Source organism: Cervus elaphus, chromosome 30 (assembly GCF_910594005.1).
Source record: "Cervus elaphus chromosome 30, mCerEla1.1, whole genome shotgun sequence".
Classification (NCBI taxonomy): domain Eukaryota; kingdom Metazoa; phylum Chordata; class Mammalia; order Artiodactyla; family Cervidae; genus Cervus; species Cervus elaphus.
In genome coordinates, this window is record NC_057844.1 from 71,139,063 (window position 1) to 71,162,652 (window position 23,590).

A 23,590-nucleotide genomic window follows, 5' to 3' on the forward strand; every position below is an offset into this window, starting at 1 on the left:
ATGCATTTCTGGTATTCTCTTGCTTTTTTGATGATCCAATGGATGTTGGAAATTTGGTCTCTGGTTCCTCTGTCTTTTCTAAATCCAGCTTGAACCTCTGGGGGTCCACAGTTCACATACTGCTGAAGCCTGGCTTGGAGAATTTTGAACATTACTTTACTAGCGTGTGAGATGAGTGCAATCGTGCAGACATTTGAACATTCTTTGGTAGTGCCCTTCTTTGGGATTGGAATGAAAACTGACCTTATCCAGTCCTGTGGCTACTGCTGAGTTTTCCAAATTTGCTGGCATGTTGAGTGTAGCACTTTCATAGCATCACCTTTTAGGATTTGAAAGAGCTCAACTGGAATTCCATCACCTCCACTAGCTTTGTTCATAGTGATGCTTCCTAAGGCCCACTTGACTTTCCATTCCAGGATGTCTGGCTCCAGATGAGTGATCATCCCATTATGGTTATCTGGGTCATGAAGATCTTTTTATGTATAGTTGTTCTGTGTATTCTTGCTACCTCTTCTTAATATCTTCTACTTCTGTTAGGTCCATACCATTTCTGTCCTTTATTGTGCCCATCTATGCATGAAATATTACCTGGGTATCTCTAATTTTCTTGAAGAGATCTCTAGTCTTTCCCACTCTATTGTTTTTCTCTATTTCTTTGCATTGATCGCTGAGGAAGGCTTTCTTATCTCTCCTTGCTAGTCTTTGGAACTCTGCATTCAGATGCTTATATCTTTCCTTTTCTCCTTTGCCTTTAGTTTCTCTTCTTTTCATAGCTATTTGTAAGGCCTCCTCAGACAACCATTTTGTCTTTTTGCATTTCTTTTTCTGGGGAAGGTCTTGAACATTGCCTTCTGTACAATGTCACAAACCTCCATCCATAGTTCTTCAGGCATTCTGTCTATTAGATCTAACCCTGGAATCTATTTCTACTTCCACTGTGTAATCATAAGGGATTTGATTTAGGTCATACCTGAATGGTCTAGTGGTTTTCCCTAATTCAATTTAAGTCTGAATTTTGCAATAAGGAGTTCATGATCTCAACCACAGTCAGCTCCCAGTCTTGTTTTTGCTGAATGTATAGAGCTTCTCCATCTTTGGCTGCAAAGAATATAATCAATCTGATGTCGGTATTGACCATCTGATGATGGCCATGTGTAGCGCTATCTCTTGTGTTATTGGAAGAGGGTGTTTGCTATGACCAGTGGGTTCTCTTGGCAACAGTCTGTTATCCTTTGCCCTGCTTCATTTGTACTCCAAATCCAAATTTGCCTGTTACTACAGGTATCTCTTGACTTCCTACTTTTGCATTCCAGTCCCCTATGATGAAAAGGACATATTTTTTGGGTGTTAGCTGTTGAAGGTCTTGTAGTTCTTCCCCAAATGCCCTCTGTCCCAGAATTTAGCCCCCATCTCCTCTGGGTCTCCCTAACCACCCAGGAAAACCTATATTATGTTACCTATTTCTCTGTCAAGTAATAACTTGTCTATTTACCTCCCTGATAGTCTGTCACTTCTATAGGGAAGAAACTAAGCTTTATCCATCCCTGAAACTGAGTAGGGACCTTACTTCATGTTTGATGAATGGATACTTGAAAAAGAAGTGTCTAGTGCAACACAGATCTGACCAATAGCTACAATGCCCTGGGTCATGTGATCTATGCATAAGGTCAGTGGTAAAAAGACTGAGGGGGGATTGCTGAGAGGAGATGGTATCTGGCTGGGTACCACCCACTTGGCATATTCCTTGAAGGCTTCCTATGCAGCAGGTACTGATCAGAGCACAGGGGAAAGAAAAATCCCTGCCCACCAGACCTTCACCATACAGAGAAGAAGACAATCCAGCAACACCTACACCACGTGCCAAGAAGGGCCACTCCAGGAGGATCCTTAAGGACACTAACTAATCTGAGCAACAACACCGCTGCCTATTTATTATTAGAAAAGCAAAACTCTCACTTATGAAACAATACATATAATTACATCTAAGCCACACACAGAGAAATGAAAGTTGGATAAATTCAACCTTTGTCTTACATCCTCAATGGAATCCTGGCCAACACCAAACCCTGGCACCTGGCATCCCAATAAGCTGAACCCGGAGAGAAGGACGGGACATGGAAGAGGATCCCTCAGGGGCAGCTCACCTGGTCAAACCTGTTCACATCGTTGGACAGCAGGTTAACTATCTGGCCTGTGGTAGTCTTCCCCATGGCCGAGCTACTCAGGCGAAGGGCCTGAAATGAGATAGGGAGCCAGAGATCCACATTCCTAAGGTGATATCAAGTCATCTTAGAACATAACACATTGGAGCATGCATTCCTGGGGTCTTCAGTGGTATCAGCACGAGCAGGATGACCCCTAACAGCAGGGCTCTAGGGACCCTTGTTAGTCTTTCACTCCTCACTGTGGCAGCAGCCCTGCTTCAAGGACGGCAAAGGGAGGAGCAGGAGGAAGAAGCAAAGCCCTCCCCACCCCCCAGTTTCAATGAACTTGGACCTGCCTGAAGGACAAAGGGTGAAGGTTTGCACTTAAGAGGCAACTAAGTAATTTTGAACCAAATTAGATGAGAGTGGAGAGGCTGCCTTAAGGAAAGAAATTCAGAGACTTGGACTGTAAATCTGGACTCAATCATTAATTCTGTGGGTGACAATATTTAAACACTTTGGGCTTTGTTTGCTCATTCTGAAATGAGCAAGTATAACATTCAAAACATTGTTCCTGTGAGGTTCCTGTTCTTAATGCCAGTCTGCTGACTTTACAAAAAACACAACCTGTGTTGTACAATTCCTTTGTTTTGTAAGAAAAATGCCCTAGAGATCTGAGGAAACTGAAGAGACACCAGGAGCTGCTTCAACAGACCACCAACTGGAGCCACCGACCCAAACAAAATGTCATACTTTATAAAAATGCTTTGATTACTCCTCAAGAAGAAAACCAATGATCAAGTGAGAATGTAAAATGATATAACCACAATGGAAGAGAATATGGAAGTTAATTAAACATGAAATTAGCATACAATTTAGCAATTACACTACTAAGGATATACTCAAGAAAACTAAAAACACAAATTTGAACAGACAATTTTTGCACTCATATTCATGGCAGCAATATTCACAATAGCTAAAAGGTGGAATTGTCCATTGACAGAGGAGTGAATACACAGAATGTTGTATAGAACTATAATGGAATATTATTCAGCCTTTAAAATGACTTAAATTCTGACATCTACTACAACATGGATGAACCTTGAAGACATTGTGCTGCAGGACATAAGCCACACACAAAATGACAAACACTGAATCATTCCACTTCCATGAGGTACTAAAGCAGTCAAGTTCACGGAGAGAAGTAGAATGGTGCTAGGTGAGGGAAGAGGGGCTGGGAGTTAGTGTTTAATGGGTGCAGAGGTTTAGTTTGGGAAAAGAAAAAAAGTTCCAGAGATGAATAAGGGTGATGGCCACACAACAATGTGAATGTACCTAATGACACTAAATGCTGCACTGAAAAGGAGTGAAAATTGTAAACTTTATGCTGTGTATATATTACCACAATAAAAAAATCAATGATCAAAAGCCAAAAGTAACTTTACCAAAGCAGTGGAAATGTACTAATGAATAAATGGAAAGTCATTTTTATATACAACATCTCCCTCACTATCATTCAAAATTCAGCTGAAAAGAACACGAAAATGCTGAATGGGCCATTTCAGAAGCAGAAGATGTGCAGCCTTAGAGATCTCCTGGAGACCTGCCCCAGCCTGGAATCCATGGTGTAGACAAACTACAGCTACGAGCTTTAACACCCAATCTGATTCCTCTCCAGCACCAGTGATCAGAAGGTGGGGTCGGAGCAAGAGCCACAAATGATCAGAGGGGTCTTTCAGAGCTGCTTGGCAGCACCAGCTTTGCCCTAAGGAATCAGCCCACCTGTAGCCTGAAAAGAAGAGTCTTGTTTCCATAATGGCAGGACTCCAGAGACAAGGCTGTGTATGAGGAAATTTGTCTTTCCAGGTTTCTGGAATTTCAGGTTATGTCTATGGTGTAATCCCCACAATTCCTGACTTCATATAGGGACAAACTTTTAGGTAAAATCAAGTCAGCAAACATTCACATAATCCAACATGCCAGGTCAGATCACATTTCCCAAAGGCAAGATTCCAAAGTGTTAGTGGGAAGAGGAAGAAAATCAGGTGGACAATGGCTCCCCTGTGCAGCAAAGAGTGAGATTTGACTTACCCATCAGCTCACACCTAACTTAAGGTTTTCGCAATGCAGTTCTTGTAAAATTTTGTAATTATTATGAATTAAGTATGATCTGGAAAGATAAACATTTAGCCAATTTGTAAGGAAATCTTTAAGTGTCCATCTCCTAAATGGTTAAAGATGCAACAGAATAACAAAGATGATGATAAATGACAATGAATACCCCTGAGTGGACTGTGTGGGCACAGTTGCAATTTCCACATCACCCAGAAGTAAACCAGCTCAGATGCTGTTGTCAAACACAGACAGCGAGATGCCAGGTCTCCAGGTTCACACAATCCCAAGATGAACAAGAATCTGCTCAATGAAAGGTGAGATGACATCTCACTTTCTGCTGACAGAAATATTCTGAAGAAATAGAAGCTCTGGATAAGTAGCAGCTAGGTAACAGAAGCAATATTTTCAATTTAAGCTGTTTGGTTTTATCTTTCAATGAGGACTTTATTTATTTATAAAAATTGTATATGTTTAAAGTTACAACATGATACTTAGATATAAATACACATTGGGAAAATTACTGTCATAAAACCACTTAAAGTATCCACTACCTAATATATTTATCCTATTTTATGTGTGGTGAGAGCACTTAAGATCTACTCTGTTGGAAAATTTCAAGGCTACAATACAGTCAAATGAGGATTCATTAAAAAAAACAGTCTAAGGCAAAAGATTTCCAGGATCAAGTTTATACAGAGCCATTCAGTTCTTGACACTGATACATCTGTGATAATACTTTTGAAAGATACCTGAAATCCTTATTCCTTTTATACTAGTTTAGACCAGGGCAATCTATGGAATAATTTCATGGCATTCCTCAATACAAAATCACTGAACACATTAAATCAGTTCTTATGAAAAGTGCTATGATACATACTAAAGATAAAAGGAAATATTGTATTAAAATAGTCTCTATGAAGAGCAACAAATTCTCTCTAGAATTAACAAAACTGTAAAATTTCAAGTTTTATCTCAAATACCCTACTACTTTATTTAATACCATTAAAAACAATCATGTCTATAAAATATAGTGAGTGAGTCTATATTTGACATGAATTCTTTTTATATTTTCCTTTAGTTAATATAATTATGTTGAATATAATTAGATGGGTCTTTTATATATATTTATATATATTATAATCATTCCCTTTCTCAAATATATTCTCTGCTTTTAGATTTAATTTTATAGATCTAATCACTGAAGTTCACTTTTAAATACAAATTTGATATAAATGAAAGTTTTAATGAACCACAAAAAATTTCCATAAATGCCACTATGGGATATAGGCATGAAGACATTGAAAATCATCTTGATACTTTTGATACTTATTTTAAATATTAATTTAATATTTTTCACTACAAATTTAGTGAGTACTATGCAGCAGCCTTTGGCTAAAAGTTATCAAGAGCAGCCCTCACTCGATCTCAAAATAAAACTTTTCATTATTTACTGCTATAGTTTGCTTCAACAACAAACTTGACTTGATGCAAATAGCAAACTTCTCTAGGAAGGTGTAAATGATCCAAGCCATGAAATTTTTAGTTTACAGAGAAATTTCCCAAAACACTTCTGATGCTTCAGGGGAGGTACACACCATGGTACCGAGTGACACTCACCTTGCGGTAGATCATATGGCACACGGCTACTCTCAGCCTCTTCCCCACACGCTGAATGTGATAGAAGTACAAGTGGTGCAGAACGGCCCACACGAGCACGCAGGCGCTCAGCCCTGCCGCGTAGCTGTAGGCTTCGTGCAAAGCAGCAGAATCATTGGGATCATAGTTTTCAACGTAACTAATCATTTTCCCCAAAAATATGGATTGAACTACTCTGGTGGCTTCCTAAAAGAAGAGAAAAATGTCTTAATTAGAAATGTCAGTTTTTCTTTACACAAGATTTACTTTTAGCATTAGCATGCTAAAAATACATTTGGGGGGAGGAGCTAAGATTGTGGAGGAATAGGACGGGGAGACCACTTTCTCCCCTACAAATTCATTGAAAGAACATTTGAACACTGAGCAAACTTCACAAAACAAATTCTGACCACTAGCAGAAGACATCAGGCTCCCAGAAACGCAGCCCATCATCTTCGAAAGGAGGTAGGACAAAATATAAAAGATAAAAAGAGAGACAAAAGAGCTAGGGATGGAGACCCGTCCCAGGAAGGGAGTCATAATAGAGGAAGTTTCCAAACACCAGGAAACCCTCTAACTGGCAGGTTTGGGGGAAGTTTTCAAATCTCGAAGGGCAACCTAACTGGGAGCAAAAATAAATAAAACCCACAGATTACATGCCTAAAAGCAACTCCCAGCAGAAAAGTACCCCAGATGCCCGCATCCGCCACCAGCAAGTGGGGGCGGAATGGAGAGGAGCGGGTGGCATTGCTTAAAGTAAGGACCAGGCCTGAATGCCCTGAGGGCAATCGGAGGGAGCTAACGTGAGATAGCAACTTAAACTGTGGGATAGCAAGAGAGAGAGAGAAAATTACCCAGCCTGAACACACTGCAGGCCGTTTGCAGAACAAAGGAAGAACTGAGCGATCCCAGAGAAGAGCTAGCCGGAGGCAGACCGGCCCATCCCCCTCCAGAGGCAGGAGGCAGAGGGTAGGGGAAAGGAGCAAACTGGGCCCCCAGAGACAGCATCCCCTACCAAATGGCAAACAGGCTCACAGCTTCTAACTAAAGACTTCCTGAGATTCTGGATGGTTGACATCCGCTGGGAGGGTCGCGGCTGGAAACCAGCTCCCAAGAACAGACACAAGGTGTGCGCACCTCACCAGCACGCTCGGAAACTGAGGCTGGGACCGCAGAGGGCATAAGGCGCACCGCACCCAGGGAGAGTGCGCTCGTCAAGCTCCTGGCTGCCTGAGCTGCTCCAGCGGGGGAAGGCACAAAACGCAGACCCAACCAAGTCCATGCTTTTGTGGAGTACCCGAAAACTGGAACCGCATGCAACGCAGGGCCCGCTCCCTATAGAGCAGCCAGGAGCCTGAGAGGTGTAGACGGGGAAAGCACACACCCGTGAGCGGGGGCAAACCCAATGTGACCGGAACACTGTGAGTGCTCCCCACACAGGCCAGTGCCATTGGTCTGCAGCGCCCCTCCGTCCCCGCAGCGAGACTGAACAAGGGAACCTAAACAAGAGACCACCTCCGCCCACTTGTGTCAGGGCGGAAATTAGACACTGAAGAGACCGGCAAACAGAAGCCAAATAAACAAAGGGAACCACTTCAGAAGTGACCGGTGCAACAGATTAAAATCCCTATAGGTAACACCTACGACAGCAGAAGGGGCCTATAGATATCAAGAAGTGTAAGCTGGAACAAGGAGCTATCTGAAACTGAACCGAATCCACACTGATCACAACAGCTCCAGAGAAATTCCTCGATATATTTTTACTTTTTTTTTTGTTTTTTCAATTAAAAACTTTTTTCTTTTTTTAAAAAATTTTCTCTTTTATTTTCTTTTCAAATTCCCTATTACTCATCTATTACTCCTTAACTTTCATTTTCATATATTTTTACTATTCTTTTAATTAATTTTTTCTTTTTTATATTTTCTCTTATTTTCTTTTAAAGTCCTCTATTACTCCTTAATTTTCATTTTCACTTCACTATAACCTGGCAAAAAAAAAAAAAAAGAGGCCCTATTTTTAAACCAAACTCCATATAGATTTCTTAAATTTTTTCTGTTTTTGTTTAGGTTTTTGTTTTTAATATTGTATTTTTAAGAGTCTAACCTCTACTCTAGATATTTAATCTTTGTTTTCAGTATTTGGTATCAATTTTGGACATTTAAGAATCCAATATTCAGTACCCATTTTTACTCAGGAGTGTGTGGATTACTCTCCTCCCCTTTTGACTCTCCGTTTTCTCCCTCAGATCACCTTTATTTCCTCCCTCCCGCTTCTCTTCCCAATCCAATTCTGTGAATCTCTGTGGGTGTCTGGGCTATGGAGAACACTTAGGGAACAGAGAACTGCGTAGATCTGTCTCTCTCCTCTTGAGTCCCCCTTTATCTCCTCCTGCTCATCTCTATCTCCCTCCTCCCTCTCCTCTTCTTCATGTAACTCTGTGAACCTCTCTGGGTGTCCCTCACTGTGGAGAATCTTTTCACCATCAACCCAGAAGTTTTATTATCAGTGTTGTATAGTTGGAGAAGTCTTGAGGCTACTGGAAGAATAAGATTGAAATCCAGAGGCAGGAGACTTAAGCCAAAAACCTAAGAACACCAGAAAACTCTTGACTACAGGGAACATGAAGTAATAAGAGATCATCCAAAAGCCTCCATACCTACAGTGAAACCAACCACCACCCAAGAACAAATAAGTTCCAGAGCAAGACATACCACACAAATTCTCCAGCAACACAGGAACATAGCCCTGAGCATCAACATACAGGCTGCCCAAAGTCACACCTAACACATAGACCCATCTCAAAACTCACGACTGGACACTCCATTGCACTCCAGAGAGAATAAATCCAGTTACATGCACCAGAACAACGACGCAAGCTTCCCTAGTCAGGAAATCTTGACAAGGAAACCGTCCAACCCCACCCACTGGGAGAAACCTCCACAATAAAAAGGAACCATAGACAACCAGAATACAGAAAGGCCACTCCAGACACAGCAATCTAAACAAGATGAAAAGGCACAGAAATACCCAACAGGTAAAGGAACATGAAAAATGACCACCAAGTCAAACAAAAGAGGAGGAGATAGGGAATCTACCTGAAAAAGAATTTAGAACAATGATAATAAAAATGATCCAAAATCTTGAAAACAAAATGGAGTTACAGATAAATAGCCTGGAGACAATAATTGAGAAGATGCAAGAAATGTTTAATAAGGACCTAGAAGAAATAAAAAAGAGTCAATTAAAAATGAATAATGCAATAACTGAGATCAAAAACACTCTGGAGGAAACCAACAGTAGAATAGTGGAGAGAGAAGATAGGATAAGTGAGGTAGAAGATAAAATGGTGGAAATAAATGAAGCAGAGAGGAAAAAAGAAAAAAACAATCAAAGGAAATGAGAACAAACTCAGGGACCTCTGGGACAATGTGAAATGCCCCAACATTCGAATCATAGGAGTTCCAGAAGAAGAAGACAAAAAGAAAGGCCATGAGAAAATACTCGAGGAGATAATAGCTGAAAACTTCCCTAAAATGGGGAAGGAAATAGTTACACAGGTCCAAGAGGCTAGAGAGTCCCAAACAGGATAAACCCAAGGCGAAACACCCCAAGACACATATTAATCAAATTAACAAACATCAAACACAAAGAACAAATATTAAAAGAAGCAAGAGAGAAACAACAAATAACATTCAAAGGGATTCCCATAAGGATAACAGCTGATCTATCAATAGAAACACTTCAGGCCAGAAGGGAATGGCAGGACATACTTAAAGAAATGAAAGAGAATAACCTACAACCTAGATTACTGTACCCAGCAAAGGTCTCATTCAGATATGAAGGAGAATTTAAAAGCTTTATAGACAAGCAAAAGCTGAGAGAATTCAGCACCACCAAACCAGCTCTTCAACAAATGCTAAATGATCTTCTCTAGACAGGAAAAACAGAAAGGCTGTATAAAGGCGAACCCAAAACAACAAAGTAAATGGCAACAGGACCATACCTATCAATAATTACCTTAAATGTAAATGGGTTGAATGCCCCAACCAAAAGACAAAGACTGGCTGAATGGATACAAAAACAAGACCCCTATATATGCTTTCTACAAGACACCCACCTCAAAACAAGGGACATATACAGACTGAAAGTGAAGGGCTGGAAAAAAATATTTCACACAAACGGAGACCAAAAGAAATCAGGAGTCGCAATACTCATATCAGATAAAATAGACTTTAAAAAAAAGGCTGTGAAAAGAGACAAAGAGGGACATTACATAATGATCAAAGGATCAATCCAAGAAGAAGATAAAACAATTATAAATATATATGCACCCAACATAGGAGCACCGCAATATGTAAGGCAAATGCTAAAGAGTATGAAAGGGGAAATTAACAGTAACACAATAATAGTGGGAGACTTTCATACCCCACTCACACCTATGGATATATCAACTAAACAGAAAATTCACAAGGAAACACAAACTTTAAATGACACAATGGACCAGCTAGACCTAATTGATATCTATAGGACATTTCACCCCAAAACAATCAATTTCACCTTTTTCTCAAGTGCACACGGAACCTTTTCCAGAATAGATCACATCCTGGGCCATAAATCTAGCCTTGGGAAATTCAAAAAAATTGAAATCATTCCAGTCATCTTTTCTGACCACAGTGCAGTAAGATTAGATCTCAATTACAGGAAAAACATTATTAAAAATTCAAACGTATGGAGGCTAAATAGCACACTTCTGAATAACCAACAAATCATAGAAAAAATCAAAAAAGAAATTCAAAATATGCATAGAAACGAATGAAAATGAAAACACAACAACCCAAAACCTATGGGACACTGTAAAAGCAGTGCTAAGGGGAAGGTTCATAGCATTACAGGCTTACCTCAAGAACCAAGAAAAAGTCAAATAAATAACCTAACTCTACACCTAAAGCAACTAGAGAAGGAAGAAATGAAGAACCCCAGGGTTAGTAGAAGGAAAGAAATCTTAAAAATTAGGGCAGAAATAAATGCAAAAGAAACTAAAGAGACCATAGCAAAAATCAACAAAGCTAAAAGCTGTTTTTTTGAAAAAATAAACAAAATTGACAAACCATTAGCAAGACTCATTAAGAAACAAAGGGAGAAGAACCAAATTAACAAAATTAGAAGTGAAAATGGAGAGATCACAACAGGCAACACTGAAATACAAAGGATCATAAGAGACTACTACCATATATACGTGTTAGTATGCTGATATATGGAATTTAGAAAGATGATAATGATAACCCTATATGCAAAACAGAAAAAGAGACACAGATGTACAGAACAGACTTTTGGACTCTGTGGGAGAAGGCGAGTGTGGGATGTTTCGAGAGAACAGCATGTATATTATCTATAGTGAAACAGATCACCAGCCCAGGTGGGATGCATGAGACAAGTGCTCAGGCCTGGTGCACCGGGAAGACCAGAGGAATCCGGTGGAGAGGGAGGTGGGAGGGGGGATCGGGATGGGGAATACATGTAACTCCAAGGCTGATTCATGTCAATGTATGACAAAACCCACTGCAATATTGTGATGTAATTAGCCTCCAACTAATAAAAATAATTGGGGAAAAAAAAAAAAGAGAGAGAGACTACTACCAGCAGCTCTATGCCAATAAAATGGACAACTTGGAAGAAATGGACAAATTCTTAGAAAAGTATAACTTTCCAAAACTGAACCAGGGAGAAATAGATCTTAACAGACCCATCACAAGCAAGGTAATTGAAACTGTAATCAGAAATCTTCCAGCAAACAAAAGCCCAGGACCAGATGGCTTCACAGCTGAATTCTATCAAAAATTTAGAGAAGAGCTAACACCTATCTTACTCAAACTCTTCCAGAAAATTGCAGAAGTAAACTTCCGAACTCATTCTATGAGGTCACCATCACCCTAATACCAAAACCAGACAAAGATGCCACAAAAAAAAAGAAAACTACAGGCCAATATCACTGATGAACATAGATGCAAAACTCCTTAACAAAATTCTAGCAAACAGAATCCAACAACACATTAAAAAAATCATACATCATGACCAAGTGAGTTTTATCCCAGGAATGCAAGGATTCTTTAATATCCATAAATCAATCAATGTAATACACCACATTAACAATTTGCAAGATAAAAACCATATGATTATCTCAATAGATGCAGAAAAAGCCTTTGACAAAATTCAACATCCATTTATGATAAAAACTCTCCAGAAAGCAGGAATAGAAGGAAAATACCTCAACATAATAAAAGCTATATATGACAAACCCACAGCAAGCATCACCCTCAATGGTGAAAAATTGAAAGCATTTCCCCTGAAATCAGGAACAAGACAAGGGTGTCCACTCTCACCACTACTATTCAACATAGTGTTGGAAGTTTTGGCCACAGCTATCAGAGCAGAAAAAGAAGTAAAAGCAATCCAGATAGGAAAAGAAGAAGTTAAACTCTCACTGTTTGCAGATAACATGATCCTCTACATAGAAAACCCTGAAGATTCTACCAGAAAATTACTAGAGCTAATCAATGAATATAGTAAAGTTGCAGGATATAAAATTAACACACAGGAATCACTTGCATTCCTATACACTAACAATGAGAAAACAGAAAGAGAAATTAAGGAAACAATCCCATTCACCATTGCAACAAAAAGAATAAAATATTTAGGAGTATATCTATCTAAAGAAACAAAAGACCTATACATAGAAAACTATAAAACACTGATGAAAGAAATCAAAGAGGACACAAACAGATGGAGAAATATGCCGTGTTCATGGATTGGAAGAATCAATATTGTCAAAATGGCTATACTACCCAAAGCAATCTATAGATTCAATGCAATCCCTATCAAGCTACCAATGGTATTTTTCACAGAACTAGAACAAATAATTTCACAATTTGTATGGAAATACAAAAAACCTCGAATAGCCAAAGTAATCTTGAGAAAGAAGAATGGAACTGGAGGAATCAACCTGCCTGACTTCAGGCTCTACTACAAAGCCACAGTCATCAAGACAGTATGGTACTGGCACAAAGACAGAAATATAGATCAATGGAACAGAATAGAAAGCCCAGAGATAAATCCACAAACCTATGGACACCTTATCTTCGACAAAGGAGACAAGGATATACAATGGAAAAAAGACAACCTCTTTAACAAGTGGTGCTGGGAAAACTGGTCAGCCACTTGTAAAAGAATGAAACTAGAACACTTTCTAACACCATACACAAAAATAAACTCAAAATGGATTAAAGATCTAAATGTAAGACCAGAAACTATAAAACTCCTAGAGGAGAACATAGGCAAAACACTCTCTGACATAAATCACAGCAGGATCCTCTATGACCCACCTCCCAGAATATTGGAAATAAAAGCAAAAATAAACAAATGGGACATAATGAAACTTAAAAGCTTTTGCACAACAAAGGAAACTATAAGCAAGGTGAAAAGACAGCCCTCAGAATGGGAGAAAATTATAGCAAATGAAGCAATATACAAGCAACTCCTCAGCTCAATTCCAGAAAAATAAATGACCCAATCAAAAAATGGGCCAAAGAACTAAACAGACATTTCTCCAAAGAAGACATACAGATGGCTAACAAACACATGAAAAGATGCTCAACATCACTCATTATCAGAGAAATGCAAATCAAAACCACAATGAGGTACCATTACACGCCAGTCAGGATGGCTGCTATCCAAAAGTCTACAAGCAATAAATGCTGGAGAGGGTGTGGAGAAAAGGGAACCCTCTTACACTGTTGGTGGGAATGCAAACTAGTACAGCCACTATGGAGAACAGTGTGGAGATTTCTTAAAAAATGGAAACAGAACTGCCATATGATCCAGCAATCCCACTTCTGGGCATACACACCGAGGAAACCAGATCTGAAAGAGACATGTGCACCCCAATGTTCATCGCAGCACTGTTTATAATAGCCAGGACCTGGAAGCAACCTAGATGCCCATTAGCAGACGAATGGATAAGGAAACTGTGGTTCATATACACCATGGAATATTACTCAGCCATTAAAAAGAATTCATTTGAATCAGTTCTAATGAGATGGATGAAACTGGAGCCCATTATAGAGTGAAGTAAGACAGAAAGATAAAGACCAATACAGTATACTAATGCATATATATGGAATTTAGAAAGATGGTAATGATAACCCAATATGCAAAACAGAAAAAGAGACACAGAATTATAGAACATACTTTTGCACTCGGTGGGAGAAGGCGATGGTGGAATGTTTTGAGAGAACAGCATCGAAACCTGTATATTATCTAGGGTGAAACAGATCACCAGCCCAGGTTGGATGCATGAGACAAGTGCTCAGGGCTGGTGCACTGGGAAGACCCAGAGGGATGGGGTGGGGAGGGAGGCAGGAGGGGGGATCGGAATGGGGAATACATGTAAATCCATGGCTGATTCATGTCAAAGTATGGCAAAAACCACTACAATATTGTAAAGTAATTAGCCTCCAACTAATAAAAATAAATGGGGAGGAAAAAATGCATTTTGACAAAATGCTATATTCATGGTTAATTTAAAAGAAAAATATGCAGATCTACTATATCCTATAAGACAAGCAGACAACAGTTTTAACCTTAAGGCAAAATTTTACATTCAAAGATAGTAAAGCCTTAGTACATTGTGCTTAGTACACTGTGGATGCTCAGTAAATATCACAGCCAGGGCTTTAGAAGTCATTTGGCACAATACCAAGTGAGACTTGAGATGAGTAAGAAAAAGGTGGCAGAAGAAGAGGAAGAAATCTGCTTCCATGAGGACAAGCCCTGTTGGCAGGCTGGCCCTGTCACCAGTACTCTCAATGTCTCAGCCCAATAGAAAGTCAACGTGGTTCATCTATGGGAGACATGTTTTTATCACCTTCTTCATGGATATTTATGAACTGAGGCACTGGCACAAACACATCCACTCTCTTCCACCTCAAACTCCATATGTCTGTAGATGAAGAGAATGGAAACTAGCTTTGGTTGGAGTACCACAAGGAAACCAGGCTTGGGCGTTCTGCAGGCTCTCAGCACCCGAGAGTACTACCTCAATATGTCTCTATCCTCTAGAAGTCAGAATGTTCCTTGGAGTAAAAAATTAAACATGGTGGAGACCAAGCTAAAACCTTGTCTACCATGGCTCTCCATCCACTATCAACTGCACTTCGTAGTTTGGAATAAATATTCCCAATCATCTCTTCCCCAAGGTCTAAACCAATTGACTCAGATGCACTGAGGCTTCTACTCTGAGTAAGACTTAGGGAAAGCAAGCTTCTTTCCCAAAGAAAAAGGCAAAGAAACAGCAACAATTACCCACCCTGCCAAACAGCCACTCTACCTCACAACCTATTTCCTCCCTCTAGTCATTTATTGAGAGTCCCCTTCTCCCCAGGTCCCCTTCCTTCTCCACAATCAAGGAAAACCAAACACTCAATGAATCCAAGTCACCAAAATAAACACCTTAACCCTCAACATCATTTCCTCCACAGACTTCTCAAAAGATAAAATGCCAAAAGTTTGGAAGTCTTTCAGGAACAGGGTTTTCCTTTTTGGCAATCCCCCCTTACTAACACAGATAGGTTTTCTTTGATAGCTCTCTTTTGTCTGTCCAAAGCTGAGGAACCCAAATGCAAGAGGAAGGGAAGGAGAATCCATAACACCAAATACCAAAAAAACTAAGCATTTTCTGCTCAGCCAATCAGTGCCTGATCAGGATATTTATCAAAATATGTCCCTATCCCTCATATGGCTGTCTCATTAAACCTCAACATTCCTGTCTTGATCTATACACATGCACACACATTCACAGGCTGCACCAACTGCCTCTCCTCCCATGAAGTCATGGAAATTTTCATCTACTAGAGAGGATAAATGGAACACTATTTAGTTGAAGAAGTAAGATGATCAGACCTGAGTACAATGATCAGTTCTGATACATTTCCACTGTGTCCTGTCATCCATCCCAAGAGGCATAGAGAGCTCATGGAAGAGTCCCTCTCACAGCAGACTGTCAAACACACTGTTTATAGTTTCCTGAGATGGAAATGTGGAGGCTCACACAGAGAAGCAAGAACATCAAATTGTACACATGGGCAGTCCCAGCTCAGGTGCTGCCAAGGGCAGTCTAGTGCTGGAGTCACAAACCATCAGAAGTCCAGCAGTATTATCTGCCATCCCAAACTGTCCTGAAATTGATGATTCTCATTGGGAATCACTTTTGCCTGTTACTCAGCTCTCCATATGAGCCTAACATCCTTGTAATTACAGGAGAAATAAGAGTAATGGAACTCACCAAAGAGAATATGGATAAATGTAACAAATACAGCGAAAAAGAGTGTAAATAAAGGCAGGTCACTATGCCTAAACATATCTGGATTTTTTGCTGAGAAGTAGTTTTTAATAACCCAGTTGAGGGACTTCCCTGGTGGTTCAGTGGCTAAGACTATACACTCCCAATGCAGGGGACCTCAGTTCAGTACATGGCTGGGTAACTAGATCACACATGCTGCACTTAAGACCCAGAACGGTCAAATAAATAAATATTTTTTTAAAAAAGAGTTTAGCAAACAGCCTCATTAAAGTATAATGCTAGTTTATGGCCCATACCTTCCACTCATCTGCCAATTCTTTTTTTTTTTTTCCTTCTTGATAATGAATTTTCCTTATTTGAGATAGAAAATTTCAAAAAGATAATAAAGGTTTTCAATCATGACGTGTTACTTTGATCTGATGTAATTTGAGGGGAAAGTCATTTGTTATTCTTAAGCACTCTTTTGGGACTTCCTCCCATGGCTCAATGGTAAGGAATCCAACTGCAAAGCAGGAGACACAGAGATGCAGGTTTGATCTCTGAGTTGGGAAGATCCTCTGGAGGAGGAAATGCAACCTGCAATCCACAACCCACTCCTGGCTTCTTGCCAGGATAATCCTATGGACAGAGGAGCCTGGTGGGCCTTTGGGGTCACAAAGAATCAGATACAACTGAGTGACTGAGCACACATACACAACTTTGCCTGCAGCAAGGGGCAGTCATGGCAATTCAGAGAAGTGATGAAAAGTATACTGTACATGGAATTTCCATTCTGGCATAAGTTGCAACTATTGAAAATAGAAAATTGACATTATACTCCATATGAAAAGTAACAGCAAGTAAAGGATAATTTTCTAGTAATTTCTCAAAAAAATAGAAAGAAAAATAGTGAATGGTAAAAAATTGTGAAAACAAAACTCCACAGTACATATAGAAAATAAGAATATACATATAAAATATGATTCTTCAATGCTTCCAGAACACAGAGCACAGAAGTGACTGAGGCCATCAAAGGTAGACTGAGTAAATCCATCCCCTCTACACACAAGGAAAGGTTAGAGATGAAGAGTCATTTAATAGGACAGCTGGGAGCAGCATTTATAATCTGTCAATTTTTACAGTTCTGGCATTTGGTAAAACTGGCTGAGGCACACCAGGCAAAAGATTTTCCAGCTACCAGAAGATTAACTCCTGCATATGCTCCATGCTCTAAGTATTAACTCCAAATGAAACAGTGGTGTGAATCCCAAGGAAAAGTCCATTTCAGAACACTCTGCTTGTCTTGGCGAGTCTCTCAGAGAGGCAAGGAGTGGCTGTGGCTCACCCTGGGACACAGACGCTGGTGGCAGCCATTTCCGGGAGCCGCCCCTACATGTGTACACTGGTGTGGGCAGACACCACCAAGGATTTCTCTCATCTGCACATTCCCGATTCTCACCATCAACTAATAAGAAATAAAACAACTGAGAAAATATTCATTATCAACCATGAAACTAACCAGATTAAAACTCTCTTGATAAGCAAGGTCAAATACTGTCCCTTTAAACCCTTCCTCTTTGACATCAGTCTATGACCACATGTATATTCTTTCTACAAACCAATTGAGACTATAGTTCTTACTCTTTAACAGGAATTCTTCACAACTCTGAAATCATAAAGGATCTTTAAAAGAGTCTATTTTAATACTACAGCATCCATTATTCAGGATTCTCTGAGAGTCTGAGTCTTTCCAGCAGACTTTATTTTGACCACACAATGTGGCATGCAAAATTTTAGTTTCCTGACCAGGGATCAAAAACCCTGGCATCTGTATTGGGGGCATGGAGTCTTAACCACCGGACTGGCAGAGAAGCTCGAGGTAGACATTTCTTGATAGAGTCCTTGGTATTCAGAGTCCTGAAAGCACCTGGCATTGGGTTCCACTTCTTGTTTCTTATAGTAACCTCTTGCATGGTTAGGTTAGATGCTAGAACTGCTGCAGTGAGTAGAATTCTCCCTCCACATTAATGTACTTGAAATATTTCTTACCTATCTTCTCCATATCTTATTTAATACAAAAAAAAAAACCCCCACAAAAATAGAAACAAGCTATCAAAGAAAAATGCTTGAGTGAAACATATACGCAGAAAAGAGTAAGCTTGTAGGAAAAATGAATAGGCAGTTACTCTTTAGAACAGGGGGAAAGGTGACAAAATGTAGAGTTGAGAAAAATCCAAAGATAAGGAGGAAAAGCAGTGAATCTGGGGAGAGCATAGCCATCAGGATTCTAGATATCTCAGCCTTCACTTGTCTTTTACACAGTGGCCTTCATCCTGACTGCACCTTAGCATCACCTGAGAGGGGATAAGTGCACTCTGATGCCCAAGGCCCAGAATCACTGCAGATGTGACTGCAGCCATGAGAGTAAAAGACATTTGCTCCTTGGAAGAAAAGCTATGACCAACCTAGACAGCATATTAAAACGCAGAGATGTTATTTTGCTGACAAAGGTCCATCTAGTCAGAGCTATGGTTTTTCCAGTAGGCAAGTATGGATGTGAGAGTTGGACTACAAATAAAGCTCAGCACCAAAGAATTTATGTTTTCAAACTGTGGTTTTGGACAAAACTCTTGAAAGCCCATTGGCCTTCAAGATCAAACCAGTCAATCCTAAAGGAAATCAGTAGAAGGACTGATGCTGAAGCTGAAACTCCAATAGTTTGGCCACCTGATGTGAAGAACTGACTCATTTGAAAAGACCCTGATGCTGGGAAAGATTGACAGCAGGAGGAGAAGGGGATGACAGAGGATGAGATGGTTGGATGGCATCACCAACTCGAAGGACATGAGTTTGAGCAAGCTCTGGGGGTTGGTGATGGACAACCTGGGATTCCTGGCAGACTGCAGTCCATGGGGTCACAAAGAATTGGACACAACTGAGCGACTTAACTGGACTGGATGGCAAAGACCCAGCCTCCAGAAACTGGTTTAGGTTCAACTGATTAGGGTGGAGAAGATCCTTTCCCAGTAGATTCTGGATGCAGAAACTAACCCCATATAAGCATCTGCTGACCTCCACTCTTGTACTATCAAGGCATCTGAGCCTGGAATGGCTATAGACCTGCTCTGAAGGAGTTACAAGGATCACAAAGGGTTTTCACCAGAGTTGCATGACATATTACATGCTTCTAGAAAAAATCCTTATAATCCCAAATACAGATATTACAGTGATGAAATTAAAAATTTTCATTCTGCACAGTAGGAAAAATAAAGTGTTCAGAAAAGACTATATTTTAAAAATATTAATAAAAAGATTATTCAAAATTAGCCTAGAAAATTACCTCTAAAAGGAGAAGAATTAGAGTTGAGCTAACAAGCATATCAACCTTGTTTGAAAATAGCCTTCTCTTGATTTTGGAATCATGAAAACATTATAGGAAATTATAATTATAAAACAATTTTTTAGAAAGCAATTCCTAAAATTTCAGAGTAAAATTAAACAAAAGTACCTAAACATGTACCCATCCTTTTGGTTGACAGAACCATACAGAAAAGAATTATCAAAAGTGGTTTTAAACAAAATAATTTGAAAACACATTCTCTGTGTCGATACACCCACCTGAGTACAGTATGAACTGCAAAAAAAAAAAAAAAAAATCTTAAATTGTTTTCAGAAGTCACATTATAAGGTAAAAAAAATGAATAATTATGTTGATATCATTTAAAATTGGGTTTAGACATGGGACAAAGAATAGATGATGGGAGAAAAGAGATACAGATGTAAGAGCAATAAGATGAAGTAAAAACACTAGTCACCTGCATCTGACTTGGATTGGAAACACCCACATGTACATAAAAAAATGTATTCTAACTTTGTCTAATGAAAAATCCAAGAAACAATAACCAAGAGCAATAAGCACCTCTAGCACCTAGACTGTAGTTTAAAAGTACCATTTCACACTGGAAGAAGCCAGGGCTGCTTGGAGAAATGGATTATTCCAGGGCTGGAGCAAATGTTGTACAAAATAAGCTAGAAACATCCTGTCACACCAGAAACCAAACCAAACAAAACAAAATACTAGCAAAGACTTCTAGAGTATGTGCAAAAGACTCAGGACTCAACCTGAATAGACTCCCGCTGCCCAAAGATGGCCAAATTAGGCACAAGTGTAACACATGAAATGGACTGAAGCAGATCAGAATGCTTAAATTCATGAGCTCAAACTGACATTCACAAAACCAGTGCTCGCTTCAGCAGCAAATACACAAAACCAAACTAAAGAAACAACAATAAAAATTCACTAGCCCCAGAGAAGAACCAACTCATCATTTTGAAAACAGGTTTTAAAAAGTGAAAAAAATTAATTTCCCCTACTCTTCCCATAAATACTATAGTTCAGGGTTAACCAAACAGCATAGAACATCCTCATTTTGCAACCCTTAATGAATTAATGGACCTTGAGCAAAGATCGTGAATAGCTCCTAACATCACACACACACACAGTGTTATGTACCTCATAAGGGAGGTATACTACCCTACCTCCTACATAGATGAAAAGGGTTAAGAAAATCCAAATGAGTTACATCAATCTTCTAGACCTAAACATCAACCTAAGTTGTCAGAGGAACATGTTAATTGACACAGGGGGAGAAGCTATCAGCCATATCTACTCTGTGGGAATCTCTACAGGACAGAAAACCTAGAAGCAGGGGGTGGAGGGGAATAGAAAAACAATCTATATAACCTAGGTCAATCAAATGTACCTTATTTAATATGGCTTCAAACAGCAAGAGGAGGAAAAAGACAACTGTGAGCACTGGCTAGATATTGATGATGTTAAAGTTAATATTTATGAATAATAATAATATTTATATTAATATGTTTAGTCGGGGGGATTCTACATCTTTAAAAGATATGCAGATATGCATACATATATGCAGAGTATATCACGTGAAATGCCGGGCTGGAAGAAGCACAAGCTGGAATCAAGATTGCAGGGAGAAAAATCAATAACCTCAGATATGCAGATGACACCAACCTTATGGCAGAAAACAAAGAAGAACTAAAGAGCCTCTTGATGAAACTGAAAGAGGAGTGTGAAAAATTTGGCTTAAAACTCAACATTCAGAAAACTAAGATTATGGCATCCGGTCCCATCACTTCATGGCAAAAAGATGGGGAAACAATGGAAACAGTGACAAACTTTATTTTGGGGGGCACTCCAAAATCACTGCAGATGGTGACTGTAGGGATGAAATTAAAAGATGCTTGCTCCTTGGAAGAAAAGCTATGACAACCTAGAAAGCATATTAAAAAACAGAGACATTACTTTGCCAACAACGGTCCATCTAGTCAAAGCTATGGTTTTTCCAGTAGTCATGTATGGATGTGAGAGTTGGACTATAAAGAAAGCTGAGTGTTGAAGAATTGATGCTTTTGAACTGTGGTATTAGAGAAGACTCTTGAGAGTCCCTTGGAGATCCAACCAGTCCATCCTAAAGGAGATCAGTCCTGGGTGTTCATTGGAGGGACTGATGTTGAAGCTCAAACTCCAATACTTTGGCCACCAATGCAAAGAACTGACTCATTGGAAAAGACCTTGATGCTGGGAAAGAATGAAGGTGGGAGGAGAAGGGATGAAAGAGAATGAGATGATTAGATAGCATCACCGACTCGATGGACATCAGTTTGAGTAAGCTCCAGGAGTTGTTGATGGACAGGGAAGCCTGGCGTGTTGCAGTCCGTGGAGGTCGCCCTAACTATATTCAATAATAACTCCTTCTGAGTTGTTAGCTGATTATTATTGTTTAGTCACTAAGTCATGTCTGACTCTCTACAATCCCATAGACTGTAGCTCTCCAGGCTTCTCTGTCCAAGTTTCCCAGGCAAGAGTACTGGAGCGGGTTGTCATTTCTCCTCCAGGGAATTTCCCGACCCAGGGATTGAACCTGCATTTCCAGCATCTACCAATGCTGGAGCCACAAGGGAAGCCCAAATAAATTACAAAATAAGAGAAAACCAAACAGAAGTTTATTAACATGTATATTTCTGATACACATGGGAAATATCAAGAAGAACTGAGTAACTCCCTGAGTTACCACCACCTTAAATACCATCTCCAGCTAAAGATAAAGGAAAGGTATGGAAGCACCTATGAGAGGTTAACAGGAAAAGCAGCTGAAACTACAGTAGGGTTGGGTTTGTTAGGCAGATTTCATTCTTCTTGAAGACTGTCCTTCAACAGGATTCTGCTATGATTTAGAGCCATCTTTCTCTCTCTGGTACAAAGAGGGAGTGAAAAGTGAAGTGAAAGTCACTCAGTCATGCCCAATTCTTTGCAACTCCATAGGCTATACAGTCCATGGAATTCTCCAGGCCAGAATACTGGAGTGGGTAGCCTTTCCCTTCTCCAGGGTATCTTCCCAATAGAGAGGGAGACACCTTTACAAATGGAGATTTCCTTTATCAGTGTAAACATTCCTTACAGAAGAGTAACTTCTACTCTGTCCTCGGAGTTTCTCCTGTGTCTATTTCTCAAAAAAAAAAAAAAAAAAAAATCAACTCAAAACAATCTTTCTGCGAGACAGGCCTATTCTGCAGTGACACATTGTGTTACCCTTTTATTCTATTCTATATCTGTATTTTTAAAAGGTTCTTAAAAATCTATAGAAAAAAGAAAATTCTATAGGAAGCAGTTGACAGAAGAGCCGAGAGCTGTTGTTAGGAAAACACCTCTGCTTGACTCTGAGCCTCAGTGGAGGCTGCGGGAGGAGAGGAAGCCTCAGGACATGATGCAGAGAACAAAGGCCGAGGAATCAGAACTCTGTGCTTCAAAAACCAGGTTGGCCACCTGTGAGTCACCAGACTCTAAGCCCATCATGTGTCCTCCTTCATCTCCAGGGCCTTATCTATGGAAATACCTGCCTTACCTCCCTCGGAGGAATCCTGGGACAACTAAATGAGCTACAACAGCTCAAAATGCTCTGAAATCATTTCAACATTTTTATTAACAGAAATCCAGGGCAGAGACTTACTCTATTGTTAATGGCAGAGGCTGGTTTCACAAAGGGCTTGGAAAACTCATTGCTGCTTACAGGTGATCATAGTAGAACAAGAACTCTTGAGAAAAATCATGTGTGAAAGCCAAATTTCTAGCCTGTCATTAAAGGTTCACTTCTAAGCAGATTGCTAAAATTTTTAACCATTATGAATGTAGTCTTTTAAAAAGAGTCACCTACCACCCTGTCTACTTAAAGAAAATGGTTTGAAGGGAATGAAGTGAACAAGTGAAATAGGTGAGGGAACTTAAGAGGTACAAACACCAACTTATCAAATAAATAAAAGGGGATTGGGAGCAAAAGA

The 23,590-nt window shown here is 39.6% G+C and overlaps 1 protein-coding gene across 5 annotated transcripts in view; it reads right to left on the bottom strand.

The window, feature by feature from the left end:
- The window catches only part of LOC122686751 (ATP-binding cassette sub-family C member 4-like), a 2,082,459-nt gene that overhangs the window by 1,102,716 nt on the left and 956,153 nt on the right, over positions 1-23,590 (bottom strand). The window contains exons 4-5 of one of the 5 annotated variants that reach the window (XM_043891987.1): positions 5,877-6,101; positions 2,145-2,234 (exon numbers count right to left, since the gene is read on the bottom strand). The exons of the other annotated variants lie outside the window; for them this stretch is intronic. Of the exons in view, the coding sequence (XP_043747922.1) occupies positions 2,145-2,234; positions 5,877-6,101 (315 nt within the window). The remainder of the gene's footprint in view (positions 1-2,144; positions 2,235-5,876; positions 6,102-23,590) is intronic. 5 annotated transcript variants of the gene reach the window in all.